The sequence below is a fragment of the Ischnura elegans genome, chromosome 11 (assembly GCF_921293095.1).
Source record: "Ischnura elegans chromosome 11, ioIscEleg1.1, whole genome shotgun sequence".
Classification (NCBI taxonomy): domain Eukaryota; kingdom Metazoa; phylum Arthropoda; class Insecta; order Odonata; family Coenagrionidae; genus Ischnura; species Ischnura elegans.
This window is the reverse complement of record NC_060256.1, coordinates 45,658,499-45,685,877: the sequence shown is the minus strand read 5'-3', so window position 1 is coordinate 45,685,877 and position 27,379 is coordinate 45,658,499. Positions and strand designations below refer to the sequence as shown.

The 27,379-nt window shown below is 38.2% G+C and overlaps 1 protein-coding gene across 1 annotated transcript in view; it reads left to right on the top strand.

The window, feature by feature from the left end:
* The first annotated feature begins 345 nt into the window (after nt 1–345).
* LOC124167629 (protein eyes shut) overlaps nt 346–27,379 on the top strand; it is a 34,476-nt gene continuing 7,442 nt past the window's right edge. Inside the window, exons 1-14 of the mRNA XM_046545608.1 lie at nt 346–677; nt 6,890–7,038; nt 9,010–9,186; nt 10,275–10,460; nt 10,943–10,999; nt 11,057–11,813; nt 11,892–13,005; nt 13,109–13,288; nt 16,920–17,860; nt 19,628–19,949; nt 20,376–20,566; nt 22,394–22,530; nt 23,575–24,975; nt 27,086–27,347. Coding sequence (XP_046401564.1) covers nt 541–677; nt 6,890–7,038; nt 9,010–9,186; nt 10,275–10,460; nt 10,943–10,999; nt 11,057–11,813; nt 11,892–13,005; nt 13,109–13,288; nt 16,920–17,860; nt 19,628–19,949; nt 20,376–20,566; nt 22,394–22,530; nt 23,575–24,975; nt 27,086–27,347 — 6,011 coding nt within the window. The 5' untranslated portion in view covers nt 346–540. The remainder of the gene's footprint in view (nt 678–6,889; nt 7,039–9,009; nt 9,187–10,274; nt 10,461–10,942; nt 11,000–11,056; nt 11,814–11,891; nt 13,006–13,108; nt 13,289–16,919; nt 17,861–19,627; nt 19,950–20,375; nt 20,567–22,393; nt 22,531–23,574; nt 24,976–27,085; nt 27,348–27,379) is intronic.

The window sequence follows — 27,379 nt, the reverse complement described above, 5'->3', positions numbered from 1 at the left end:
AATTTTAATGTGGTAGTTTCTGCAGAGAGGAGACAGTACATTAATCATCGAGGAACTCTCGCTAGGATATATGAGGATGCCAACAGTCCCTTCGATACGATTTGGTTGTCATGGATACTGCGTTGAGCAGAAAATAAGCTTGTTTGGTAACGTGAAGTTTTTCAATTCCAGAAATTAGTGTTTTCTTACAGTTTAAGAGCAATGCGTGTTTTTTTGGATTCCGAATTATGATTCAATATACCGTGAATAAGTTTTGTTTACCCTAATAGTTCCATATCCAGAAATAGGTTGGTATTGTCATGAAAAGTAAAATTTTTATGACAATACTCGCTACATTTTTATTATGAACATTAAATGTATATACTCATTGGGATATATATGAAAATTTTTCATCATATTTCCGAATACGTGACGGTAGTAGTTATCTGCAGCATATGATTACAAACTTGCCATGCGAACTAATTTTTTATACTTCAGTGGTGACGTTTGAATGCCCTTATTGTGGTATCTGAATACTAGTGGTGGTGGCGTCATGTCCAAATGCAGCCAAAAAGTAATCATCTTTTATTAGTGGTGGGTGCTACAATCATTTCCTGGATTCTAAGAGGTTCATTCGCTGGGTTGGCTTGCCTCAGCAATCCATGTTTAAACGGAATTTGCATCGATGATGTCAACAGGTACAAGTCTTTGTCGCACCAAGATTTTCGTTTGCACCGATGTACAATGATTGCAGGAGAAAAATTACGAATGCACCTCAAGTGGTGTTGCACCTGCATCAGCATTTTGCACCATTTGTCTTAAATGTGGAAGAATAAAAGCTTGTTTAGGGGAACCTCTCTACTTGTCTGGAGAGAAGTTTTTCTAGACTACTACTCTCCATTACAATATCTAGAGCTACTAGACCTTAATCAGAGACTTGAAGAAGCTGCCTAGTCAATATATGTGACTGACTCACTGCTTAGTACCTTAAAGCCCTTCATGGAAAGTTTTCACTGTAAATTTTTCTTCCACCTATAGTATCTTCCTTTTTAAAATTCTTAAATTCAGCAGAGCAATTATTATCGTGAACTTCATCCTCATGGATAAGTGCTATTTCATTCCCTCCATATTCTTAGCATTCTAAACCTGTAACAATGCAAAAATATTTTATTTACTTAAATTTGAACTTTTTTGTACTAAGAAACTCATAAGACGTTTTCCTCTGTTTATTCTCATTATCTGCCTTAAATTCATTCCTCTTCCATCTACCACCATCAATGCTCTCTGACATGCTTTGCAGTAATTTTTTTATCAATTCCATTGTAATGAAGTATCGATAATAAACAATCTTGTTGTCATGTATCTCCACTCACTGATCAATCAATGCATAGGAAAATATCGCTCTCCATAAATGAAACCAATTTGGAGAAGATGGAACTATTTCATCAAGAACACATATTGAACTAGCTAGTGTAGATTGGATCTGGATAAAATTTGTATGTATATTTCACAAATATGATCCTCATCCAAACAGTTCACTAATTTCACACAAATCTTGCAGTGAATCCAAAGATAAGACCCTTTGTACAAAATGGCGGTACAGACTGAATTTGATTGGGACTGAAAGTTAAACAGGCAATAGTGAATTTTTCATAGGGCTCACATAATCATTGCGATTCAATAATTTTATTCTCAGTTCTGCATCTTTAATGATCCACAGAGGTTAATGTATTAATTATGCTGAGATTGCTACATTTTTATGCTTCAATGAAAAAACTATTCTCAATAACGAGCAAGCTTAATAATGTTGCTTTTCAATCACTCACATTCTTTCACCGATTTACCTCACATTTGCATAGTACCTAATTTTTTGCTTGGCATGAATAAACCATTCTAAATAAAAGTGTTTAAAATGAAATAAGTGCGTGCACCTGTGCCCATTGTGTTTACACAAATGAATATGCATGACCATGAACCATATGTGCACAAAAAAGCATGCAGCCTTCAAAAGCAATTGATGAAACATATTTTATGCAGGAGAATATTGAGCTTATTCAACACAATAGGAAAATTAAATAAAAGTATCCCTTCATTAAAAAATTCTATATCTGATCATAAATTCTTGAAAAATAAATGATAATACTTTCTATGGGAATTAAATGAAAACTTAAAAGAGTGGTTGGCACAGTTCAACAACTGACATTTTATGAGGAAATGCAATCACCTATCCACTTAATTCAATTATTTTCCAATAATGTATTATTGGAAATGAATTTTTGAGGAATTTTCATAGAATGTGATTAAGTACATATAATCAGCATGTTATTCAAAAAAGGCGTTAGAAAAGTCTGGTCAGGTTTAAACGTCATTTATTAAAATGAAAATTTAAAAAAAAACCTATTTCAGTAACAATACTTGGTGGTAACTTTTTTGAAACATATTGTAATAATTAATGACCCAAATGGACATGATAGGAATTTTGAATGTTATTCTTTTGGAAAACATCAAAAAATACCTGGAAACCGCATGACGGGCAGGCAGCTAGGAATTATGGCTAGGGGCAGTGGCCTAACAATAGGGGGGGAAAAGAGGGGATATATCTCCCCACAAAGCCTGTGAGAAATGAAAAAATTTATGAAAATCTTGTCAGGATTTGATATATAATAACTGCATCTGCTACAAGTTAAATTTTAAGAGCCAAAATGATGTAAAATGCATTTTCAGGCCTGTTATTTTTTTTAATTTTCCTGAAATCCCCATTTCCTGGGGGGGTAGCCCCCTCGTCCATCCCCCAAAGGCCCCACATCCACCCCCCAAAGCATATTCCTAGTTACGCCACTGGCTAGGGGGGTTTTAGGAGCAAATAATATTGGGGGGTATGGAATACGGGAGGTGTGGGTGCCCTCCCCCAGAAAATTTTTATGGTAAATGGTTCAGAATGGTGAGTTATATGGCTTACTGAGGGATATGTTAATAATCATTACACTATTCTAAAAGTAATATCAATCCAATTAAGTAAAATGGATTAAATTTTAAAATTTCTCTGAATTCAGTGAAGGGGTTTACTCCCCAAATCCCCCATTGCTGTGCCATTACTGCATGAAACGAGTGACTTTGTATGCAGTCATATGTACAAGTGCAAAGTTATGTACATCAAGGATGAAATTTGTCATGAAAAAAGAATTGGCTTAGTCGGGATTGTAATTGACAAGCACAAATGACTGGCAATCAAGATATTCAGATTCCTGTTCTGGCTAAACCAAATATATTTTCATAGCAAACTTCATCCTTGGTGAATAACTCGGTACTAAAAGTCACGTCTTCCCGACAGGACACAAAATCTGAAACAATGTAGGCTTATGATGTTCTGCAGTGTACACAAAGGCAATGCACTAAAGCATTAAAATCAGTTCAAAGAGGATGTTGAAGTCATCATATACCCAGAAATGTTTTTTGGAGGATACGGAAGAGTAGTTCTAATATAAGTCAACCATTCCTTTGAATAGGCCACCTTATAGATAGATTTACACAAATATTCATGTGGTATTTAGTGTATGGAAGCATCAGCTATGGTCATTCTCCATGTAAGGGTGTATTTATGCGATAAATTCAACCTCATTAACCTTGAAGAAGAAACTAAATTTTGACTAGAATGGTAAGCAGGGGAGGATTCAGCATAAAAGGAGGATCATGACGTTGGTTAGGGGGTATGGAACACCCCCTGGAAGAGCGGTGTTTTTACAGTAAGGAGTGTTATGCTCTTCGATAAATACAGCTAAAAACTTCTCTCATGTTTGGTACTTGTACCCATGTATTTGCGTATACACTCTGTTTACTCGTTTTCAAAGATACAAAAACTAATAAAAATTTTAAATTTTTTATAAAATTTAGAGGGGGGCCATGACCCTGTGACCTCCCCCATTAATCTGCCCCTGATGGCACCCTGAAGCCACAGGAAATATAGGCACAAATGTACCAGTGACAGAGGGAAATACATAGAAGAACATTCAGCCCACTTTCCTAGCTGGCTCTCCCAGGACCGTTTTACCTTTATAGCCAAAATTCTTTCTTCCGTGATGAATGGGGCGATTAGAAAACCTCCCTTTTTATCCCGACTAGTCCCCCCTTGCTTGTTTGTGATCACATTTGATACCATTGAGGCATTGACCTGTCCTTCATTATCCTCTCATTACGTTATGGAGACTGAATGTGTGGATAGGAGAGTTTTAGCATATGTGGGTGAATACCATTGCTTAATTTTGGCTGGAACAGTAAACCAGCACCTCAGGGTTATGTTTATGGAATTTGAATATAATCTCAATCATAACAGTTGATTCAGAAATTTTAATCCATGCTGCTATTAAAAAGCACAATGCATATATTTGAATCATAGGAATACGCCATAATTTCCTCCTTCACAATCCTCATTCCCCCTTCTCGTAAAATATTTTTAGGTCCATAATCCACAAACATATAATGCAGGATGCCTAGTATTTAAAAATATCCAAAGGGTGAAGAACGCTTTGAATGCATTTCTCATCCCCTCAAAATGACTCACTCCAGCTGATGGTCTTAAGCGTGGGGACCATTTATGTACTTTTAGGTGAATATAACTACTTCATTCCTGGATAATATTACATTATAAATAATACCTGAATATCTTGCTATGAATTATATTGCTGCTGAATATCCATAAAATATCACAGGTTCGATGTCACTACTTTTGGATATCCAAGCAACATTTTCTACTATAAGGGTATTGCTAATTGGATAAAGGCTGCCAAGTTTTCAACTTCTTCAATAGGGTAGTTTCCTTCATCAAAGAAAACGAAAGGAATTGATTGCGATTCGTTACCCACCATTACTGTATTCATAATAGACAAATTATTTGGTTTTAGAAATACCGGTTTAGACGAATGGCAAGGATCAATTTTATCCTCATTTGAAAAAGGCCAGATTGGCGCCTATGCGATGCCACTCCACGTGACGTCACAGGGACCTAGTTTCTATACGAGTAGATAGGATTTTACATCGTCTGAGGTTACCAATGCATGCATGAGGCGCAGAGCTCAGGGAAACATGTCTTAATAATCACTTATTATAACTGGCTAAGGTCGGAAAGTTTTCTTCATTTGATAAGGTATTAATAATCCTTATTTAAGCCAAGCGCTACCAGTTAGCAGGGTACTCAGCTACCCACTAGCAGCCCGCATCGAATCAGCGCTCAACTCGCCTCAAGGTCACCTCACAAGGCGGCAGCGGGAACCATAAATACGTCACACGGAGAGATTTCCCGACATTCATACTTACCCGTCGCGTTTTCGCGCGCTTGAAAATTTTCACTTTTAATCGCGAAAAATAGATGTCGTCATTTCAAAATTTAAAAGCGTGAAATATGTACTCCAGGAGTAATAATATTTCGATTTAGGCAATAAAAAAATAATAGGAAACCACCCAATTAGCGAAACCAATCATGGAACGAAAGAATTTTTTCACTTTAAACATTCATGAAAGTATTGAATTCATGAAATTCAATATAAAATAAACGATTCATAGCGTGGTGAAGGAAAAAAATAAGATCTAGCGTCCAGAAAATCTTTGAGACGGATGTTTGGATTTTGCCATTCCAAGTGAAGAGACGCATGAGGAGACACATAAAAATGAACGGTTTCTAGCAATTTAAGCTCACGTTAGACGAATAACTACAATTAATCAGCTATATAAAATGACAACTTACTCTTGAATTGTTCACTATCGGAGCAGTCTGGCCTTTGCACGGTTTATCTTTACGCGCAAATTTTAAGTACAACTAATAGCGATTTTCAATTGTCATGATGGCGAAGGGCAAATAGGCGCGAAAAATATTTTGCATGAGTTTCAATTAAAATATTTATTATGCTTAGATTTCTTCAGCACCGATATTTGATGCTTGTTTTCATTCTTCATATAGAAGGAACTTATTTTATTTCTACCTACGGTTTTAATTCACAAAATATGCTGTAGTAGTCATATTTTCGTGAAAATACGGGACAAAGTGCAATAGGCTGACTGGATTCTCTCAGACAAAATCACTCAATTTTAAGGATATTTTCTAAATTTATCGCTGAAGTCAGAGCATACGAGATGAAAAAAGTTTCATGCGATAAAGAGCTAATGTTGGAAGCACCAAAGGTGTCTGTATGTGTAATTTACTGCATGGAAAACCTTATGTGATCATTCCATATGGAAAATGTCCGTTATAGAGCTGCTTTACGGCCTATAATTCTGAAATAGTATTTCCTGTAGCCATGATAGAGTAGCTATTTATAAACAGAGGTCCATATTCTCTGGAAATTGAAGCAGAAGCTCAAGAAGTGCATTAAAAACTGGGTTGTTCCCAACTAAATACAGGGACTTGGTAACCCCAGCGTGAAGGCACCATAACATCACCAAGGAATGATAAGAAATTTGTCCCTCTTCTGTCTCCCAAAGACTATCACTTTTAAATAAGAAAATGAATTATTTCGTATCCCCTAGAGGAAATGTAATTTTTCCCCAGTATGATTAAGCTAAGCTAGTTTTATAGATCAGATGCTTCCCTGACGAATAATATGTGTAGGAAGGCTTCTTTGGATTCCTACGGGGAGAAATTTTTGCTGGCATTTCCGAAGGCCACTCGACCTCTGTTATCATCACTAACCAGCCCTGATGATGAAGAGCAATTGGCCCTCTGAAACATTGCAATCATGGAGTCAGTTGCCTGGTTGGAATTCAAAGAAACCTTTCTGCACTAAAGCTTTTTTCCCACATATCTTGTGTTTCATATGTACGTTTCATCCTTTTTAATGTAAATAAGTGGAGCATGTGGGCTTCTTTGTCTACTTCGATCCATTAAAAAATTGGAGTTAACTCTAGTATTATAATTTTTCAGCTCCTTCATCTGCTTCTGCGCTGATGGTTTCACAGGAGAACTTTGCGGAACAAATTGGGATGAGTGCTGGTCGTCTCCATGTGAAAATGGGGGCACATGCACGGATTCAATTGCAGCCTTCAACTGCTCATGCCCATTGGGATTCACAGGTTATTCTCTACATTTTGTATTCTGTTCTTGATATGATCGAGTTCCCAAATTAGGCCACTATAGTGGCGTACATGAATCTCATACTTACTCTCAATCCTTTTAAATGCAATAGCTCCTCAAAGGAAAAAAATGTTTGCTTGAACCAGGATTCAAACCCGAATCTCCAAAATTTGCTCTAAGTGTCAGACCATATATAAACTACCAAGGCATCTTCTTCTGTAGAGTTTTTGCTGGACTGATTAGACATTTTCCTCAATGGAATATTTGTATAATAAATAATGAAGTGGACTTGTAAAGGTACACCTCTGATTATTATTCCTCTCTTATTTCCTTGACTAATGTCTGTGGCCAATGTCCTAACATATTCAGCTATGGCCTCAGCCATGGGACCTCTGCCGTTGATCCAAGGGGGATGCATATATCCCCAATATGTGTCATGTACGATTGATAATCATTTATCCAAAACATTAAACCTCATATTGTTTTTTTTTCTCCTGATGGGCAATAAAATTGGGTATAAAATGGGGTAATAAATGTTTTAAAACCACTTTTTCCATAATATATTTATTTTTTAATTTTGGGGGGGGGGGGAGGGAGGGCAGACCCCCCTTTCACAGGGAAGTTTTACATATCCCCCAGACTTCCTGGAAGCCCATCCCCCTCAGACACTTATGGAATATAGGTTCTTTGACAACAAACACCAACTTGTCCTCTAAAGCCAACTAAAACTCCTCAGTGGAAGTGAATGCTTCAGCAGTTAAAGTGGTAGAATACTTAGTGCTGCTTTAGTAGACCTGGGTTCAACTCCTGGCTAAGGCAAACAATTGCTCCTCTGAGTAATTTTTGCACTATAGTATGCACATTGTGAGTGTTTCTCATCCATAATGTCCCTTATTTTTTTTGGGTACATATTGGAGAAGTGAGTACTCAGAGTCCCAACCAAACAATGGAATAATAGCTCAGTTTCACACTAACTCACTCATTCAACCCAGTGCTGTAGTTGGGTACAAAATTTAGGCGGTACTCACCAAAATTCGCCAACAGCTGAACATGCATTAAACATCTGGCCGCGATTGAAATGTCAAACTCCAACTTTTACATTAGTTCCATGTTGAGCCACGAGATAACTCTGAACAAGTAAATAATTATTTCTGATTTTTCTTTCTGAAATCCATTGGACAATTTACAGTAGGGCTATTTTTTTTACAGATTTAAAAAGGTAGTTTAACCGGTACGCTTATAACGAGTTTGGATTTTAGGGTGTACGCCGTACCGGCCCAATTACAGCACTGATTCAACCTGATGATTGATTTAGATGGGTGAAGGTAGAGCTCACCCCAGGCTTTTGACAGTCTAACATTAATGGTAAAAGGGCCAGTTCCTTTCCCTGGGCCACCTTGAACGTAGAGAATTTTATTTTGGCCGGGATTAGAAAAGACATAGCTGCCGACGGCTTTTTTACTTTTAAAAACCTAACTAGTTTCAGTGTGGTCACATTGGCAGATATAATCTAGAAGTAGAATTGTTTAATCGTACAAGATTTTGCCACGGTATGCATGCACAGGGTTTCATCATTTTCTAAGTGATTTTTCCCACTGAGACACTGAGCCAAATATTTTTTTTTACATTTATGTCATCATTTTTGAACTACTTAAATTATTCAAGTAAGTCTGAATATATTTACACATGCTATGACAGGCAAGTTTTATGAAAAGCAATGCCATCATGGTGTGAAATTGGCTTGATCTGAGCTGCAAAATTAATTTTGCCCATACAGACCAAAATCAAAGACTGTCAGTTAACTGCAAAAATCAAATAAGATTTTCTGGAAGAAAGGCAAAATTTGAATAGCAATCATTTAGTAAAAATGAGCAAATGACAGAGATTGTGTTCTATTTCAACATTCCTTTGGTAGGTCATGATTTGATGAAAAGTTATTGAGAAACAGTATTAATTAAAATTGTTTTCAGGTGAAAGATGTGAGTGGAATGTTGACGAATGTGCATCAAACCCGTGCCTTAATGGAGGAACCTGCATTGATCAAGAAAATGGATTTGTTTGCTCCTGCCCATCTGGCTATGCTGGTAGTTTTTGTGGCATTGATGTGTCTGTGTGCAACATTTCATATCCAATGCCACATATTCCAGGTAATTTACAAATTGATAATATACAGGTCTTGAGAAAGGTCTTTATCTAAATAATCTTCAATCCTTTTTGTCTAGTTTTCTGGTTGGAATTTCCCATTGATTATGGAAAACTTATATGAAATAACATAATTATTGCTGTTGGGGGGAAGGAGGGGGTTCATTACTTAGCATGACACCCTTGGTGGTACGAAATGTCTCTCGGCAATAATGTGTCTGAGGTCTGATATGTGTAGAAATCTAGATTTTAGATATTTTTATGCATATTATTTCTAGACCATGTCTGTTAATCTATTGAAATAAACTCGTACATTGGAGTGCCTTCTTAAAAATTACCAACTTTTTAATTTTTCTGGAAATTACGAGGGGCTGGCCCCCTTCCCTCCCCCTTAATCTGCTGCAAGGAACAGAAGTGACTGAGCATGCCCATCGATATGTCAATAGATGAGCTCAACAGTCAATTTGCTTAGCTTGAACAGGGCTACCAAGAACTGGGTTAGGCTCTGGGGGCCCAAGTGAAAAGTATTGGTAGCTTACACAACAGCCACCTCCCAGCGATCATGGAGGCATCGTCACCAGGATTTTGTTTCCACCGACTCCCTGCCTCTCTAGATCTGCTCTTAATAAACTTCCAAATCATTCTCCTTGACAATAATCATCAGCAATCTTATGAAAGAACTTGCTTACTCTCGTTACGAGGGCTCTGCCTCTATTGAGAACTGCTTTCGCTCGTAAGAATGGCCTGCAGACTTTTCTGCTCACTCTCCCAGTTCTTACAATTTTTGGCAGCCGTTTTTTCCTTAACGATCAATTTTTTTGTGATATGTAATCTTAGCATGATTAAAAATAGAAGGCAAATTTAGTATTTCAACAATTTTTCCCTGGGTTTCAGATGATTATAGAGGGAGTTGCTTCTCTAACTTTTTGTCGTATCTCCTCTTTTTCATCCCAAACATTTGTATGAGTCAGTAGTCGGAAGGAGATATGATAATATATGCATATATATGTTTTCATTTGAAAGAATATGTTTGCCCCAGCGTTGAAATATCTTGCTGCCTATTCATTCATTGTATGAAATCTCATTATTTCAGGTCCTCGATGTTTTAATGGTGGCGTTTGCTTGGATGGCCCTGGACCCTCATTCTCTTGCATGTGCGTTGCTGGATGGACAGGGAAACGTTGTGAGGTTCAAATTGATGAATGTGCTTCATCACCCTGTAAAAGTGGAGGCCTCTGTATTGATCTTCTTGGTGATTATGCATGTGCTTGTCCCTTTGGTAAGTTTTTACTCACTAGAAGAGGATAATCATTAGCTGGACCCATTTTATTGCAGCCAATTAATATCCAAATCCAAAGAGAGAGAAAATACCCTTGATTCTTTCCATATTACCCTTACAACCCACAGATCTTTTGTTGAAGAGTCAGTGCATCTTTGGGTACCATATGATATCTTACTTCTGTCACTGTTCATTATTTATCTCTTATAGATTTTTTATTTTACCCTTGTTTATAGAGTGTTAATTTTCTCTTGATGCAAAATTAATTCATGAGAAGGGCTACAACAATTTTTCAAGTTATCACAAATATGTCCCAAATAAGATTTCAATGAGGAAATAGCGGAAAATAGTAAATAAGCAAAAATCTATCCCTAAATGACTACATATTACGATTGCATATTCCTCGTATCCTTTCCTTAAAGAACCTTGAAACTTGTGTAATTAATCAAATGTTCCAGAAACTCATGTTGTTTTCCTTGCAGGATACACTGGGAAAAATTGCGAGATGACATTGCAGATGTGCAGAGGAATCAATGGAAGTAGAATTAACATATTTGGAGGTGTAGAGACTGATAAATCAGGAGATGAAGATGGAGATGAAGAAGATGTGTGTGAAAATGGTGCTCTATGCTTATTGGAATCTGATGGTGAAAGAGTGTGCTACTGTGTTCCAGACTTCCATGGAGATAGGTGCCAATTTCGCTATGATGAATGTCTCCTTGCTGAATCTTCACCGTGGTTGCCTTCGAACGGTAGTAGCTCTGTGTCTGGTGGTCGATGCCAAAATGGTGGGGAGTGCATTGACGGTGTAGATTCGTTCACTTGCTCCTGTCCCGCTAATTTCACGGGGAAATTTTGTGAGTGCCCACTCTACGATTCACCAGATGGTGAATTTGATCCTTTATGCCATCCTACCTCAACCAAATTCCCTGGATTTACTCCTGAAGACACGTCTCCTCTTGTGCCACTGTCCACACTGCCACCTTTTACTTTTTCTACTTCATCAGATGTAATTGATGTTGAAAAAAGCACTCTGGAAAGTACAATTGTGGAAAATATTACCGTAGCAACTGAGCTCCCAACAAAAGTGAGCCCTGAAACTGTTACAGTGACAAGACAAGTGCAAGAGTTTCCAACGTTTTCCGTAGAGACTTACACTTCTACCTCTGAAAAGGACTCTACCATGACAGAAACCCAGAGTCCCTCTCCTACAGGAGCAGCAGAATCAACAACTTTAACCACTGACTCATCAAGCATATCATTGTCCACCACCACTTTGCCAACCACTACCGTTGCAAAAGATGAGCGAGTGACACCAGTAGATGAAGCATCTTCCTCCTCAGAGTCATCAACATATTTTTACGAGTTTTCCAGTACCAAAGTGCCTTCTTTAGTAGGGGAAGATAAAGTTTGGTTTTCCGAAAAGGTGACGACTGTGTCCAGTGATACCACAATAGCCTCATCTACTGATGGAGCAACAGATTTATCTTATGTAGCCACAAGTACACCTTTCACTGGAGCAGTGGACACTTCTTTCACTAGTGAGCAAGCAGGGCTCACTGGTTCATCATCTGTACCTTTTGAAACTGATACAACCATTAGTGAGAGCTCTACTCAAGTGACACTTTTACCTCCATTTCCACAACCAGAGGGTACGAAACAGCCTTATTATACTTCATCTGTGTTGACATCTACATCTTCGGATGATGGATCAACCCAAATTTCTATTGCATCAACAGATACTCTTTCATTTTTTACCAAGCCGTTCACATCATTTCCTGAGGATGGCATAACTTCAACAACTGCTGAATCTTCAGTTTCATCAGTAACATATCAGTACACAAGTGAAAAAGATATGGATACTTCTGAAGAATCAGTTTCAGATATATTGCTACCCAGAGAGTCTGATGTGACAGAAAAACCAATGGACTCAACACATATTTCAGTTTCCCAGTGGATTACTGAGCGTACCTCCCCAAGTGAAACAACTTTCACAGTGGTCGAGTCTTCGCAAATCACTGATAAAGTTATTACTGACTCTGCAATTCAGCCTGGAATTGGCATCACCGAAGGTACTATTTCTTATTCCAAGGAGCCTTCAACTGAAGAAATAACCGCATCCACATTACCAAATGGATTTACACTCGGCCTTGGTAGTACTCCTGAAACGTTGACAGTAGCTGAAAATTTCACTACATTTGAAACAACTGAATTTGTGCCAAATGTATCTCATGTTACAGCAGATTCTGTGTTCCCTGCCACAGAACCTATTTCCAGAGTTGACAATGTTACGTTAAGCTTGTCGACTGAAACAACAACAGTAACTGAGAAAACCTCAGAGTTACCTTCAACTGTGACTGGTACACTACACTCTGTCTCATCTACAGAAATATCCACAACTACATCTTCAGAGGGACCACCATTTACAACTAGCTACACAGATATATCCAGTACAATTGATACGACAACAGCAACTGAACTTCCAACGGATATTGGATGCAATGTCGTTCCCTGCTTGAATGGTGGCACTTGTTACTACAATGAGGTAAAATTACTTTAAGAAATTATCTCCTATGGATTTTTAAATATTATTACTACCATAGTATCCAGAATTTTGATGCATGACTCCAGATATTTACTGTTTGGAGGTGACGATTTCTTATTGCCATACAATTGATGCTAACCCATACATGGGTGTACCCAGGGGAGGGGGGGAAGGGGCAGATATATCCAGTACAATTGATACGACAACAGCAACTGAACTTCCAACGGATATTGGATGCAATGTCGTTCCCTGCTTGAATGGTGGCACTTGTTACTACAATGAGGTAAAATTACTTTAAGAAATTATCTCCTATGGATTTTTAAATATTATTACTACCATAGAAGCAAAAGTAAATTTATCTCAAAACGAATTTTTTTAACAAATTTTCTTTAAATCCAGCAAAAGTGATACAAGTATTAAACATGTAATCAAAATAAAATATTTTTTCCAAGCAAATAATTATAAAAACCATTAGAGCACTGTTATAATTTTCTTGAAATTTTGGTCTCATAACCTTTTCTGTGTTATGACTTGAATGACTACGGCTTGCCCCCTTCTAGTTTTGATCCTTGGGTACGCTCTTGAAGCCATAGCATCCCTTTTATTGTCAGGCATCAAAGAAATTATGCCCTAAATTCATACATGCAAGCAATACAAACATACCACATTATCTCTCTCCCCAGAAAAAATTCATCGCTCAAAAGAATAGGTTAGCAATCGAATACAACAGAAAAGGAAAAAAAAGACAATTTTTAAATGTAACCTCTGATTGAACGAACGATCAAAACAAATTTTGACACATCAAAACACACTCACTTCTTTCCATCCCTAATATCTACTTTAAAAGACAATTGTCATCTAGTGCCTCAAGGTCCTGCATTTGGCAGATTCCTGTCCAGTTCGCTTACAGAAGTCTTACTAGGAAAGCCCCTCAAGTGTCACTGCCAGATCTCATTCAAATTTTGCTTGGTGGTAGGAAATGAATGCTTATGAGGTGTAGTTTTTATTTCACCCGCCAACGATCAATACTTTTTGAAATATTAGCGACGGAAAATAACAGGGGGAAACTCCTAAATTTATGCAACCCACATCCCAATATTATACTGTTGGTGCTCCTAATCCAAGTAATGAAGTATAAAGGCCGTTTTACACGGGGCACGTTGCACAATCTGACATGTGTACAAAGGTGCAGTCAAAATTGCTTCGTGTAAAGCAGTGAATTGCTAGAACACATGCATGAATGTGTGGATGTGAGATGGAAAAATAGCCCCTGTTCCAATTACGTTCATGCATTCGCGCAATTCCACGCCATTTTAGAAATCAACGCAGTTCTAACCTGCACAATTCCGTGCCCCGTGTAAAACGACCTTAAGGGGCTATTGTTGCACTTTGGGTTGCATAAACTTAGGCACTTTCCTGGTACTTTATGTCGCTAATATTTTAAAAAATATTTAGCATTTGCAGCTTGCAGATCAGTCAAGCTGGAATCAAGCTTCATTCAAGCTTGACTGATCAAGGCTGCAAGCTTGCAGCAACCTGGAAAAAACAAGCCTGTTAGCTTGATTCAAGCTTGAATCAAGCTAACTAGTCTCCACCAGTCAAGGTTGTTGCAAGCTTGAAAAAACAAGCCTGAATCAAGGGTATGACACCTTCCCACATAGCAATGCAAGCTGGTAATAAAAGGTGGTATAACACTGTGTGCTCTTGCTAGCCACAGGTGAGTGATTTAGTGTTATATATGAGTGGTGAGTTGTAAGTGAGTTTTGTGAGTGACTGAGCTTTCTGACCAGAAAATATTTCAACCTTGACACGACAAGGGAAAATCAAGTTTGGCAGCTTGACATAGGCTGGACTCAGGCTTGAAAAATTCAACCTTGACATGGCAAGGAAAAATCAAGCTTGACATAAGCTAACATGCTATGTGGGACTACATCTCATTGGTATCCATTTCCTATCACCTACCAAAATTTGAACGAGATCTGGTGGTGACATCTGAGGGACTTCCCTTGTCAGTACCCAGGAGACTACCATCCTCCAACACACTCCTCAAACTCTGTAATATCACCACTCTCCTTTCTAAGGATTACCTGAAATGCAGCCGCGACTCACCCAACACTATTGTGCCTCTCCCCCATCCCCACATTGTTCTCCTGACCCTGCATTTAATTAACATGCCAGTGAACAAGATTGCCACGATCAGTCAGTCTCTATGTGGGCTTCTTGGGATCACAAAGATTTTACTGAATTTTGTACGTCTTGTCTCCCAATGGGCCACAATAATATCACATCTTTCTTTGCCTCATGCTCTTCTTTATTGTTCAAATCCAAAACTATGGTCATCGAATGTTTTTTTTGCATGACTCCAAATTATCCACCCCCAAAACAAACTTCTCTGTCAAATTTTGCATCCCGTCCTTGTCGCAAATGTTATGTGACTTGATGATACTCTAATTTTTCTACAAGTGACAGCAAGATATACATAGATTCCCTTTTATTGTGTGGCACCAAGTCAAATGGTGCACCAAATTCATACATGCAAACAATGCAAACATACCACACACACCAAATTCAATTTTATAAAAATGACATCATAAAACATTTTTATCAGTTTACAGTAGTAGTTATCTAATAATATGTTTTTTTTTTAGAATTAGCCATAGATGGAAAAATACAGGCTTTTATCCATTTTGAACACGAGCATGGAAGGGATGGGCTTACCCAGCGAGGGGCAGGGGGGACAGCTGCCCCCCCTTGAAGCAAAAATCGCTATAGTCTTTAAGCAAAATCAGTACTGGATTGAAATGAAAGCATTCCACAAATTTTCTTTAAACCAATGAAAAATGATATGACGTATTAGTAAAAGATATGTAATAACTTGATAACTAAACTAAAACTATTTTTTTCAAGGAAATAATCTCATAAACTAATGTCACAACAAGGTTTGCCCCCCCCCTAGACCATGTCTTGCCCCCCCTAGTTATGATCCTGGGTATGCCCATAATGGAGCTTACTTGGGGAGTATTTTAGCCTACAGGGTGGATCACTTGGCATATACTGAAGAATATGGGGGTTGATAATCCAGGTTAAGGCTTTGGACAAGCCCAAAAATACTCAAAATGCCAGGAGGCCCAGGAAAAGGAACTGACCTCCATACCCTGATTGTGAGGATTTCACAAGCCTTTGGTGTAAACTGGGATAATCTCTACCCGCCTTTATCCAAACTAACTTTTATGTACACCAAGGATGAAATTCACCCTGAAAAAATCATTTGACTTTGCTGGGATTCGAACCTGGATCTCCTGATTACCCATCAGGTATGCTACTAATTACATCACTAAGCCATCTTATCACTGGATTAACCAAATGAGGTAAACTTGAGACAAGTGGACTCGAGACGTCAGCACCTTGTTTGGTTAATCCAGTCTGAGATTCACTTTGGAATAAGATAGCTTGATGGTGTAGATGGCAGCATAACTGACTGGCGATTGGGAAATCCAGGTTTGAATCCCAGCAAAGTCAAATGATTCTTTTATTGTGAATTTTATTCATAGTGCCCATAACTTTGCACCCAAGCATGTGACTGCATACAAAGCGACTTTTTCTATGCAGTGCTAACATTATGGTTGAATCACTAGGTGAAATACTCATTTTTGAAACTACTCCATTTTAGCCTCCTTGGTCTTGACATTTGTATGATGTGACATGGTATTACCATAAATATATAGATATGTATATTGCCAATAACATTGCATTTATTATTTTAGGAATGAAAGTTATTATTATTGTGTTGACCAAAGTATTCATTTTTAAAATGCTGTGAATGATTTTTTCATGCTCTGAATATTGTAAATGTGCCACATTTCTTCCTTCATCAAAACAAATGTTCATTTGTTCCTTTTCTCGCCCATTTTCAGTGTGAATGCACATTCCGCTTTGATGGCAGATTTTGTGAAAAGAAGAAAACAGTGGAAGTTGCATCATTTAATGGGAACTCCTTTTTAATGCATTCCTTGAATATCTCGGAACATGCAAACCAAGAAGTAGGGGAAGACAGCTTAAGCTCGGAGGATTTTAAATCCAACTTTAAACGACACACCGTGAAAAATGTGTCTGTCTCAGAGGAAGAGTCTGGACCCCTTTTTGAGGAAGTTTATGAATATTATGATGAATATGAATACTCTCACAATTATTCTTACTACGCGGATGAAGATGTTGAGGGATACGTTGAATCTCAGAGGGATAATAAGACTGTTAATGGTTCATTTACTATAATTAAAGGTTTCAATCATTCAATCAGTGATTCAAGATTTGAAAATGCAACTGTTTATCATAATTTCACTGAAATTTCAAACTTTTCATCCACTACTGATAGTTCCATCATACCTTCCTCAGAACATGTACATAACAGGACCCTTCCTGATGGCCCAACCACAGCTAAACCTCATCAAAATATCTCTGAAACTGTAGGGTCAACTAACCCAGGAGAAATAGTTAATGCATCAATCCCAGGCAATGAGTTATCCCCACCTCAAACATTGCACCATAACGGTAGTAGGACTGGACGTGGCGTGCGTTCAGTAAATTCTCACTCCTTGATTTCGACCTCCATTGCTGTGAAAATCAACCTCCAGGAAAGAAGTTTAAGGGTTGGTGGCTGGGGTCTGGTGATGAAAATTACCTTGGGTCGGATGGCAAAAGCATCGCTGGCCATCAATCACAAAAGTGGACTGATGCGATTCCACTTCACTTGCGGCCTTGGACGTTCACTGCTATTTGGTGAGGAGGATGGCCAAAGGTGGGCTGGACAAGGAAGGAGACAACCAATTCAGTCCCTGATAATTCCAGTTCTTGTCACGTAAGTGTTCTTTCTATGCAATTGCATTTATTTCGAGATTAGTGAATGACAAGTTATCTTTTAGTGGATGGTATCTCTGTCATTCTGTCCCACCTACAGATGGAAAAGATCAATGCAAGGTTAGGTTATGAAATGTTAAATAAGGGCACACAATGATATTTTATATTGAAAATAAATGTTATATGTATTTAAAAAAATTGAGGAAGTACAATAGTACTAGTAGATTGACAGGAAGTACAGCTATAGCTCCCAAGTGGCTAGTGGTATAAAGTTTTGTCCTGAAAATTTTTCTCATTTCGGGGGGCCCAAGCTCCCCTCCCCACACCTCCGTCTTATACCTGTATCCCTAAAAATATATATTTTCCTGGATACCATCTGTACATTCTTTTTCTTTACACCAGGGTCAAAAAGTGAGGCAAAAATCATTAAGAATGACATAAAAAAATCAGAGGAGAGGAAGTGATACCTCCTGTGAATTTATAGAAAATTTTTTGTGTTGATGCTAGTAATTAAGTTGGTAGGTAGTAATTTGAAACTGGAAGAATTTCTGAATTCACTTCCAATCATTGACCCCTATATTGATGGGTAAATTCAAAATAAATAAATTATGTACACAAGATTATCCTTCCAGAAAACCCAAAACTCCAAATAATGTTTTCGCATTCTCTTAAATCTACCCACACCCCATTCTGAATTTGAGTCTGTATCCTCCTCTGTTAAATCTTTAAACACCTAGCATGCCCATACAGGCATAGGTAAATAGCTCCTTTCTATCCTATGGGCATAGCAATTTAAAGGTGTTTCAATCAAATCCGGCAATAAAGGGTGTCCGTTGAGCTTTGAAATCCGCAGGCTAAAGTAGTTGACCTTTGATCATCACTTATGGAGCTAAATTATTATTTCTGACAGGCTCTATGTCTGTTGGTTTAGCAACAAATATTGGTGAACTACTCTCTCTTCATTATGGGACAATCCTTTTATTGCATGCTTTCATCAGTAATAATCATATACAAGAATTGCCGTGAGAAAAAATTCACTTGGACCGGGAACAAACCACGGACCTTAATTGGCTTTCCGGGCCAATGCTTAGACCACTACGATATCCAGGTTCTTTAATTCCAATGGCAATTATACCGATATAACACCGATTTACTATGGTATAATTGCCATGGGAATTAAAGAACCTGGATAGCCTAGTGGTCTAAGCATTGGCCCGGAAAGCCAATTAAGGTCCGTGGTTTGTTCCCGGTCCAGGGGAATTTTTTCTCATGGCAATTCTTGTATATTTCACCGCCATTCATGCGGCAGGGTTAGAAATATTACAGTAATAATCATATTGGTCAAAGCAAACGGTTTCAGGGTTTATGTTGTGAAATTTCTCGAAGATGAGAAAAAAAGACAAACGGCGAATTTCTCAATTTTTATCTTTTTTCAATCATATTAATCAATTATCCATACACTTTATGCATGCAGGCAACCAGTTTCAACATATAAGGTCATCCTCAGGCTTATAAGTCAATATGTATTGAAATTATTACGGAGGCTTCCATGGTGAGTTGATTGGTGATTGTTTTTCGGGTTCATTCCGCGTTGAAATATGAGTCAACGCGGAATGAACTCGAAAAACTATCACCAATATGTATTGGTTGCAAATATTGTTTGTGTAGAATAATGAAATTTTCGCTTTCATTCATTTCAAATATTTTGATTCCATATTAAGTTTCATCTGATGCAGAATCATTAATTATTTCATTTCTTTCTCGTTAGTCTTGAGGTTCTTCCATATGAGGCAGTCCACAAGAACAACCCCTCAAGTGGAAACAGCTATCTTCAATGCGCGGCGTCTCTTAAAATCAATGGCCAAGTGGCTGTCAGGGGGCAGCAAAGGGCTCCCATGCCAAGAAAGTCCTCAGGAGGTGGGGTCAAACAAAACATTCTGTTCTTGGGAGGGGTCCCTAACATGCTACTGCCATGCAACCAAGCCATGGATGAGTCTGATGAAAGTGAGAAGTCAAAGAAATATGAGCAGCCACCAGAGAATGATGAGGATGAGCATGAAGGCTTTGTTGGCTGCATGCAAGATTTAAAGGTGAGTAAATATTGTTGGAAATATGTATATCATCAACAATCAAGTTGGCTGGGAATGCTTGATTTTATGGCTATAATACTAGCTTCCAACCTTCAAGACTTTAGTTAATTTACCAGCAATGGAAGTTGATATTTCTCAGTTGAATTCATGGCTTCTATTACTATGGTGTAGTGCTTTCAGTCTTCAGCTATCAGGAATGTATTTTGGAAGAAAAAAATATTCTGGAAAAGTTAGTGCCACCTCTACCAGAGGTCTAACAACCTTAGAGTTGCTGATTGAGCTCATTTGAAAGTTCACCAATTAAGTCATATAAAATACCCAAAGGGTATTAAGAATTTTGAAGCAAGTTTATCTTGCTTTGTAATGCATGCAGATATCCAATTCTTGCTAATGCTTACCCATTCTTTTCCATTCTATAAACTCCAGATAAATGGAATAAAAAGAGAAATTTTTGGGGATGCTCTGGATGGAAATGGAATCACAGAATGCAAAGATTCAATACTGACTGACAAGGACTTGGATAGGGATGACAACCCCTGCTTTTCCCTTCCCTGCTATGGAGGCTCCACTTGTGAGGTTACAGAAGATGGAGGCTGGAGATGCAGGTGCCCAACTGGGTAAGGAAAGTTTTTCTTGCTATTGGAACTATCTTTAAACCATCTGCTGTTTCTCTTCACCGTTTCTACATCCACCACAAAACTTAAAGGGAAATTACTGTATCTATGTTATTAAATGTGCTGATTACAGATGGACAGATCCAGGATTTTTTTCGGATCCAGATTCAGATCGAATCCTTGATTTTCGGAGCCGAATCTTTCGGATTGGATATTATAAGATCCAAATGCATTTTCAAATTCCTGCTATTAAACGAAATAATTATTCAAGTTTATTCTGGGTATGTTACAATCAAAGGAATGTTTTTTAGATTTTCATTCACATTTTAATATTTTTATAAATTAAAAATCATTTTTATAGGCTTTCAAGTTGTTTTTTTTTAAACATCTTTACAAGCTCAGGACCTAAACTGTTACGCTTGGGTTTGGAAATGAAAATAGGAAAAATCTTCGGATAAACCACTGACCAGTGGCATTGGACGAGAATCGCATGCGATGGCACATTCAAAGAGAGAATCGGAACTCTTTCCACCCTATTGGGGCATTGCATTCACTGAAGCTATTATTTAAAATTTCGGATCCAGATCCGATGTCTTCCGCGACTTTGGATCCGATATATCCGATGAAGGGCAATATCTGCGGATATTTGGATCTGAGGTATCTGATCCGACCATCCCTCCCAGTGAGAAATGGGTGGTGGAATCCACGTGGAACCCACGTGGAGATGTAACGTGGATACCACGTGTTTTTGGTCGTGGAATCAACGTGGAATCCACGTGGAAATTTGGTGGAAAAATTAAAACAGCAGTAGGTGCTGTCCTAAAACCATTAAAACCTCAACCTATCTATGTCTAAACCTTCTATATATGTGTCTACGATTTTTCATGTGCTCTCATGGCTGCCTTTCCACGAATTATATAAAAATAGAATGTGCGATACATTTTCACATAACTAGCGTGGTTTCAGGATGATAAATGACGCAATGTCACCAGAGAGTTAAGTTCCACAAATTAGAAATTCTGTTTAACATTTTATGCTAATCACCACAAATCCACTTGAAATCAACGTGGATTCCACGTGGGTCCGACCACTCAATATCCACCACCACCAAATATCCACCACTCAACGTGGATTCCACGTGGGTTCCACGTGGATTCCACCACCCATTTCTCACTGGGCTAGTGCTGATGATTAAGTTTAGGAGACTCATAACTGTTTTTGAGCACCACATTTTCATAACAGCTAATGAAAACAGGAATTTGAAATAATAGTGCGAACCAAAAACATTTCCTTGAAAAACCGGAAGCATTAAAAACCTTTTCAAGACCAAGGGCAGCAGGTTCAGATTAGTATTACCAGTAACCAAGTATATTTGATCTGCATTATTACTATTATGTACCATTAAATTTTCATCTTATTGATTGCCTAGATAGTTGGATATGAATTGGACCTTAAAATGCCAACATCCAAAATATTTTTTAACTTGCCAAAACATACTGAACAGTTTTCTTGCCATCACTAGAAATTAAAAAAATTACAATTCCAATAAAAAAATAACCTTTCATAACAACCCATGTTTTATGTATTATAGCATCAGCATTGTCAATTACAGCTTTGAATTGTCAAGGAAAACATAGTTAGATAATTTTCTATCCTATTGTAGTGTGGTGAAGACAATCAGATGTGTGTATTTAACATTATAACCTTAGTAAATGGTTTGAATGTATGTACATACAAATAATTTTTTTACATATATCTTGTCAGTTTGATTTGCATGCATGATAAAAACTATTTAAGCTGCTCACTTGAAATGAGAATTTATCTCCATAGGTGGCTGGGACCAAGCTGTGAGCAATCTGCCTGTGATTACAACCCTTGCCTCTACGGAGCAACATGCTTACATGATGATGTCGCAGGGTTTGCTTGTTTATGTCCTCTTGGAAAGGGAGGAAGACTTTGTGAAAATGGTATCCTAGCTAAATAGTATGAGTAAAATTACCATTATGTATTATGGCCCACCTATGTCTTTCAGAACTTTAAGTCCAGGAATTTTTTTCATTAATATCCAAATTATGCACAGTTTTTCTAGTTACGAAATTTGATTATTTGTCTGCGGCAGCCGCATGGCTTCCCCTCCCTTAGAAGAAGAAGTAAATATAGTTCAAAAAGAAAGTTTTGAACAAATTTTCTTTCAATTCAAGAAAAGTGATATAAGTATAAATCATGTAATTAAAATAAAATTTTTTGAGCAAACATTAAAAAAAATTAATGAAGCACTTTTATAATTTCTTGAAATTTTAGTTTCCTTAACCTTTTCTGTGTTAGAACTTGAACAACCAAGGCTTGCCCCCCTCTAGTTTTGATCCTGGGTATGCCCTTGAATCCTCTCCTTGCTCCTTGACTAAAGCTATGCCCTTAAACCCATTTCTCACCTCACACACCCAACCTCTCCACTCCATCTTAACCCACTCCTCAGACCGTTAAGTTTTTGGCATGTTTTTTAAATGAATTCATGTGTGACTATTAATTTTCTGTCATCAATGCAAATGTACCAGATGATGAAATGCCATGCCGAAGCATAGATTGTACTGTATTAAATTTCTGCGGAATAACATATGTGGTTTTTTTACATTTCATTATATAAGATGTAATTTCCCGGTGAATGATGCCTCGTAGTTGAACTTGGGATGTCGACTGGGAGAAAGTCTGTATTAATGCCAAAGTTTTGAAAGCCAAGTTGGTTTTCGTCCTGAGGGTAAGTGACATGCTTAGAAATGTGGCCAGAAATTCATCTGGAATTCACCCTCGGCCTATATATTATGACCACATTTATAATCACATCACCCGCCTTCAAGACAAAAACCAACTTATTATTCAAAACTTCAGCTCTAATAGTGACTTTATCCCAGTCGACAGCCCAAACTAAACTACAACAATTCATTGCAAACTGCAAATATTTACTCTTCGTGAGTGCTGATGTAGTGTAATCTTTGTTATTTTTCATGGCGAAGACATCGAAGTGACAAAGCCCTGCTTTGATTCTGGAAACAACTGGGATATTGAGGAACATCAGCCATATATTGCTTATCCACTGGACCACAATCATCTGTCGACACCACAGCTAGTCTTTCGTTTTAAATTTTCACCTGCTTCTCTCAATCAGATAGGACTTTTAGCATACATCGGTGATCTTAAAGTACCAAAATCACTGCAGTCCCATCACTCATCATTTCTCTCGGAAATAAAAGATTCCTACTATGAAACAACCACTAATTCGATGACAACTGATCAAACTTCTTTTACTGGACAACCCACAACTGATTCAAAAGATATCCCTACTGAGTCCACCAATCAAATACCTCCTTCATCAACATTTCAAGGAGAGACTGCAAATTTTCATAGCCCGTTGCTTAAGCAGGAAGCATCTAGAGAAGCTGAATACACTGAAGACACCACAGATAATACTTTCTCTGATTTCAGCCCGCCATTAGACATCCCACTTTTCCAAGATGATGGGCCCCCATACCTACAAAATTTTTCTTCATTTGAGTCTCTAAACTCCTACTCTAACTACATCTTCTCCCCATTTTCACCGTTCCCTTATTACTTGAGGCAGAATGGGAAAGATCACATAGCGGTCTCTTACATACGAGGTCACCTTGTCCTCACTTGGGATCTTGGATCCGGGCCTAGAAGGATATTCACCACAGAGCCGTTACCTATGCTGAAAGATGATGACCGTGGCGGAGAATTGGATGCCAGCATACCTGTGGTCTCCATAGACCTGAGCAAATATCCCAATATGATGCGAGACCATTCATTGCCAGAATCCTTCAATGATTCAAAATTGAATAGAAGTCCACAAGTGCCACAAGATTTGGAATACTCTGATTCTAAACTCTCTCCCGAAGTAGCATCACCAGTGTTGACAAGCATTGGTGAAAAATTTCGAAATGCATCAAACCTTACAAATAATAATTCAACCAACCACAACTCTGAAAGGAATTTCACGCAAGGAAGCTCTAGTGTGGAATATTCTAACCTCGAACCATCAGAAAATGCTGATGTATTAAAAAATTCTCCATCTGAACTGAAAACTGTTTCATCTGACCTTGATTCAACCTCAAGACATAATTCTAATTTACATGAAGTAGCATCAGACTCAGTGCAAGATGTAGATGCCAACGTCTTTGAAATATCCCAGCCAGTGGAAGAAGTCCTGTCTCATCCACACCAATTGAAAGACACCAATGCACAGATGAACTCACCGACTTCGCCTTCTCATTTCTATGAAGTGACTATTTGGCGGGAAGGGCAACAGGCATGGCTGAAGGTCGGAGACCAAATTGTAAGAGGACGCTCCCCAGGGAGGCACTATCAGCTGAATGCCCATCGCCCATTTCTGTACCTCGGTGAGTATTTGTAAACCATTTGTTTAATATTCAATTTTTAATGCCAAAATCAATATTCATCATGAAGAATGATCATAGGCTTTCCCAGCATACTGTAGTGTGGAACAGGGGCGCAGCTAAGAATTAAGGCTGGGGGGGTTTAGGCGCAACAAACACCGGGGTGTGTGGGGTATGGTATACCCACCAGGATAAGCGGTAGGTGCGAAATTAATAAATTGCGGAATTTTAAAGTTAAATGGTTCAAAATGGTGAGTTTTATGGCTTTCTGAGGGATATTTTATTCATCCTTACTCTATTCTATTACTAAAATCAATCAAATTAAGTAAATTGGGTTAAACTTAGAAATTTCTCTCTCTTTTATCCCCCAAAACCCCCCCCTTGCTGCGCCACTGGTGTGGAAGGTTGCTAGGAGTTTCCACCTGGTCAGGCTCTGTATCATGGCTGAAGTTTCAAATAACAAGTCCTCCATTGTCATAAAGGCATGATGCTCCGAGGTCATGCCCTAATGATGATGGACAACTCGTTCATCAAAATGTCGGGTGTGATGGAGAACCTGACCCCGTGGAAAACCAGGGTAACCTTCCAGAATATTCATCATCATCATCAGTGGCGTAACTAGGCATAAGCTTTGGGGGGGGGGGGGATGGGGAGGAGACCCTCCTTCCCAGGCAACGGGATGTCTGGGAAAAGTTTGGATAAATGACATGCCTGAAAATTATTTTTCATCATTTTGGTACTCAAATTTTAACTTTAAGCAGATGCAGTTATTACATATACATCAAATCTAGACAATAGTTTTAAATATTTTTTTATTTCTCTGAGGCTTTGGGCAGGGGGACTATCCCCTCATCCACCCCATTGTTATGCCACTGACCATCATCATTATCCTCATAAGTCAACAATCCTAAAATTTGTTAGACGCAGCTCTTATATCCACTAGTCTTTTCATAGCGATGTAATTCTTCACTTTTACACCCTTTACAACCTATCCTATGTAACTCATTCAGGTATGTCCCTTTCTCTTCTACCTATCCTTCTATGATTACAATCAATGTTAAAGTCTAAAAATGGGCAAAGTGTTCTAGGGTATACCACCAGGTGAGTTATGTAAATGCTCTGAGGATCACAGGAAAGTTTATCGTCAAAAAGTCAGCCAAGCCTAACCAATTCACCTGATGGTGTATCAAAGAATACTTCACTTATATTGTACTCCAGGAAAGCTTGAAGTCTTACTTAGTATTACTGGTACCCCTGAAGCCCCTTTCCTGCCTACATGCCTCTATATAATGACATGGTTCTGTGTTGTCATGTTGGGTATTCTACTTAATATTTTCGGACAGCAATCAAGCTGTTCCGGACTGGGTGGTTAGGGAGGTTGATCACATTGGCTATTATGGTCGGAATGTTTGTAGCAGCTTAACTCATTGCTGACAGGTCACAGATTAACTCATGTTTCATGTGCCATCTGTTACGAACAGGTTGCGAGGCAACTCTTGTTTTCTACATTTTGTCTATATTTGCCACCTGTAATGATTCGTCATTATTTTACTTTGTCAGGGCACTGATTATATTAGTAGACAATGTATTTGAATCCATTGCCTTTGTGTTTTTGTTAGTTATTGAGCTGTTAAATCAATAATAGTTGAATGCAAAAAATCAAGCTTGCAGGGAAATATATCTGGCCACAGGGGTAAGTTAAAAAAAAAATCTCGTCTTTAACGTTTTAAAATATCATCTGATGTTATTATGAACAGTGGCGCAGCAAGAAGGGGGTTTTGGGGGATATAACCCCCCCAGAGCTCAGAGAAATTTTTAAGTTTAATCCATTTTACTTAATTGGATTGATATTACTAATAGAATAGTGTAATGATTAATAAAATATCCCTCAGAAAGCCGTAAAACTCACCTTTTTGAAACATTTATCTTAAAATTCCACAATTTATTAATATCGCACATACCACTTATTCTGGAGGGTATTCCATACCCCCACATACCCCAATATTAGTTGCACCTAAACCCCCCCCCCCCCCCAGCCTTAATTCCTAGCTGTGCCCCTGATTATGAAGAGGGGGATAGCAAGTATCTAAACACCATCTTCTTTTTACTTCAGGAGGCCATGATGCTGGCAACATTTCCTCCTTGCCTCATGATATTCCGCTGCATTCCAGCTTCTCTGGGTGTATTTTTGATGCAGAGATTCGCTTTGGCAGTCAATACATGGTGTTCAATAAGAGGTTGTCTGTATTCACGAGAGGGAGGGGAGTGGGTGAGTGTGGATTGGACCCTTGCCAGCTGGCCAAGAACAAGAGGGGTGATGGCGGAGGTCCCTGTCTCAATGGGGGAACATGTGTTCCCCGTGGACCAACATTCATGTGAGTTCAAATGATATTTGTTATTTGGGGAC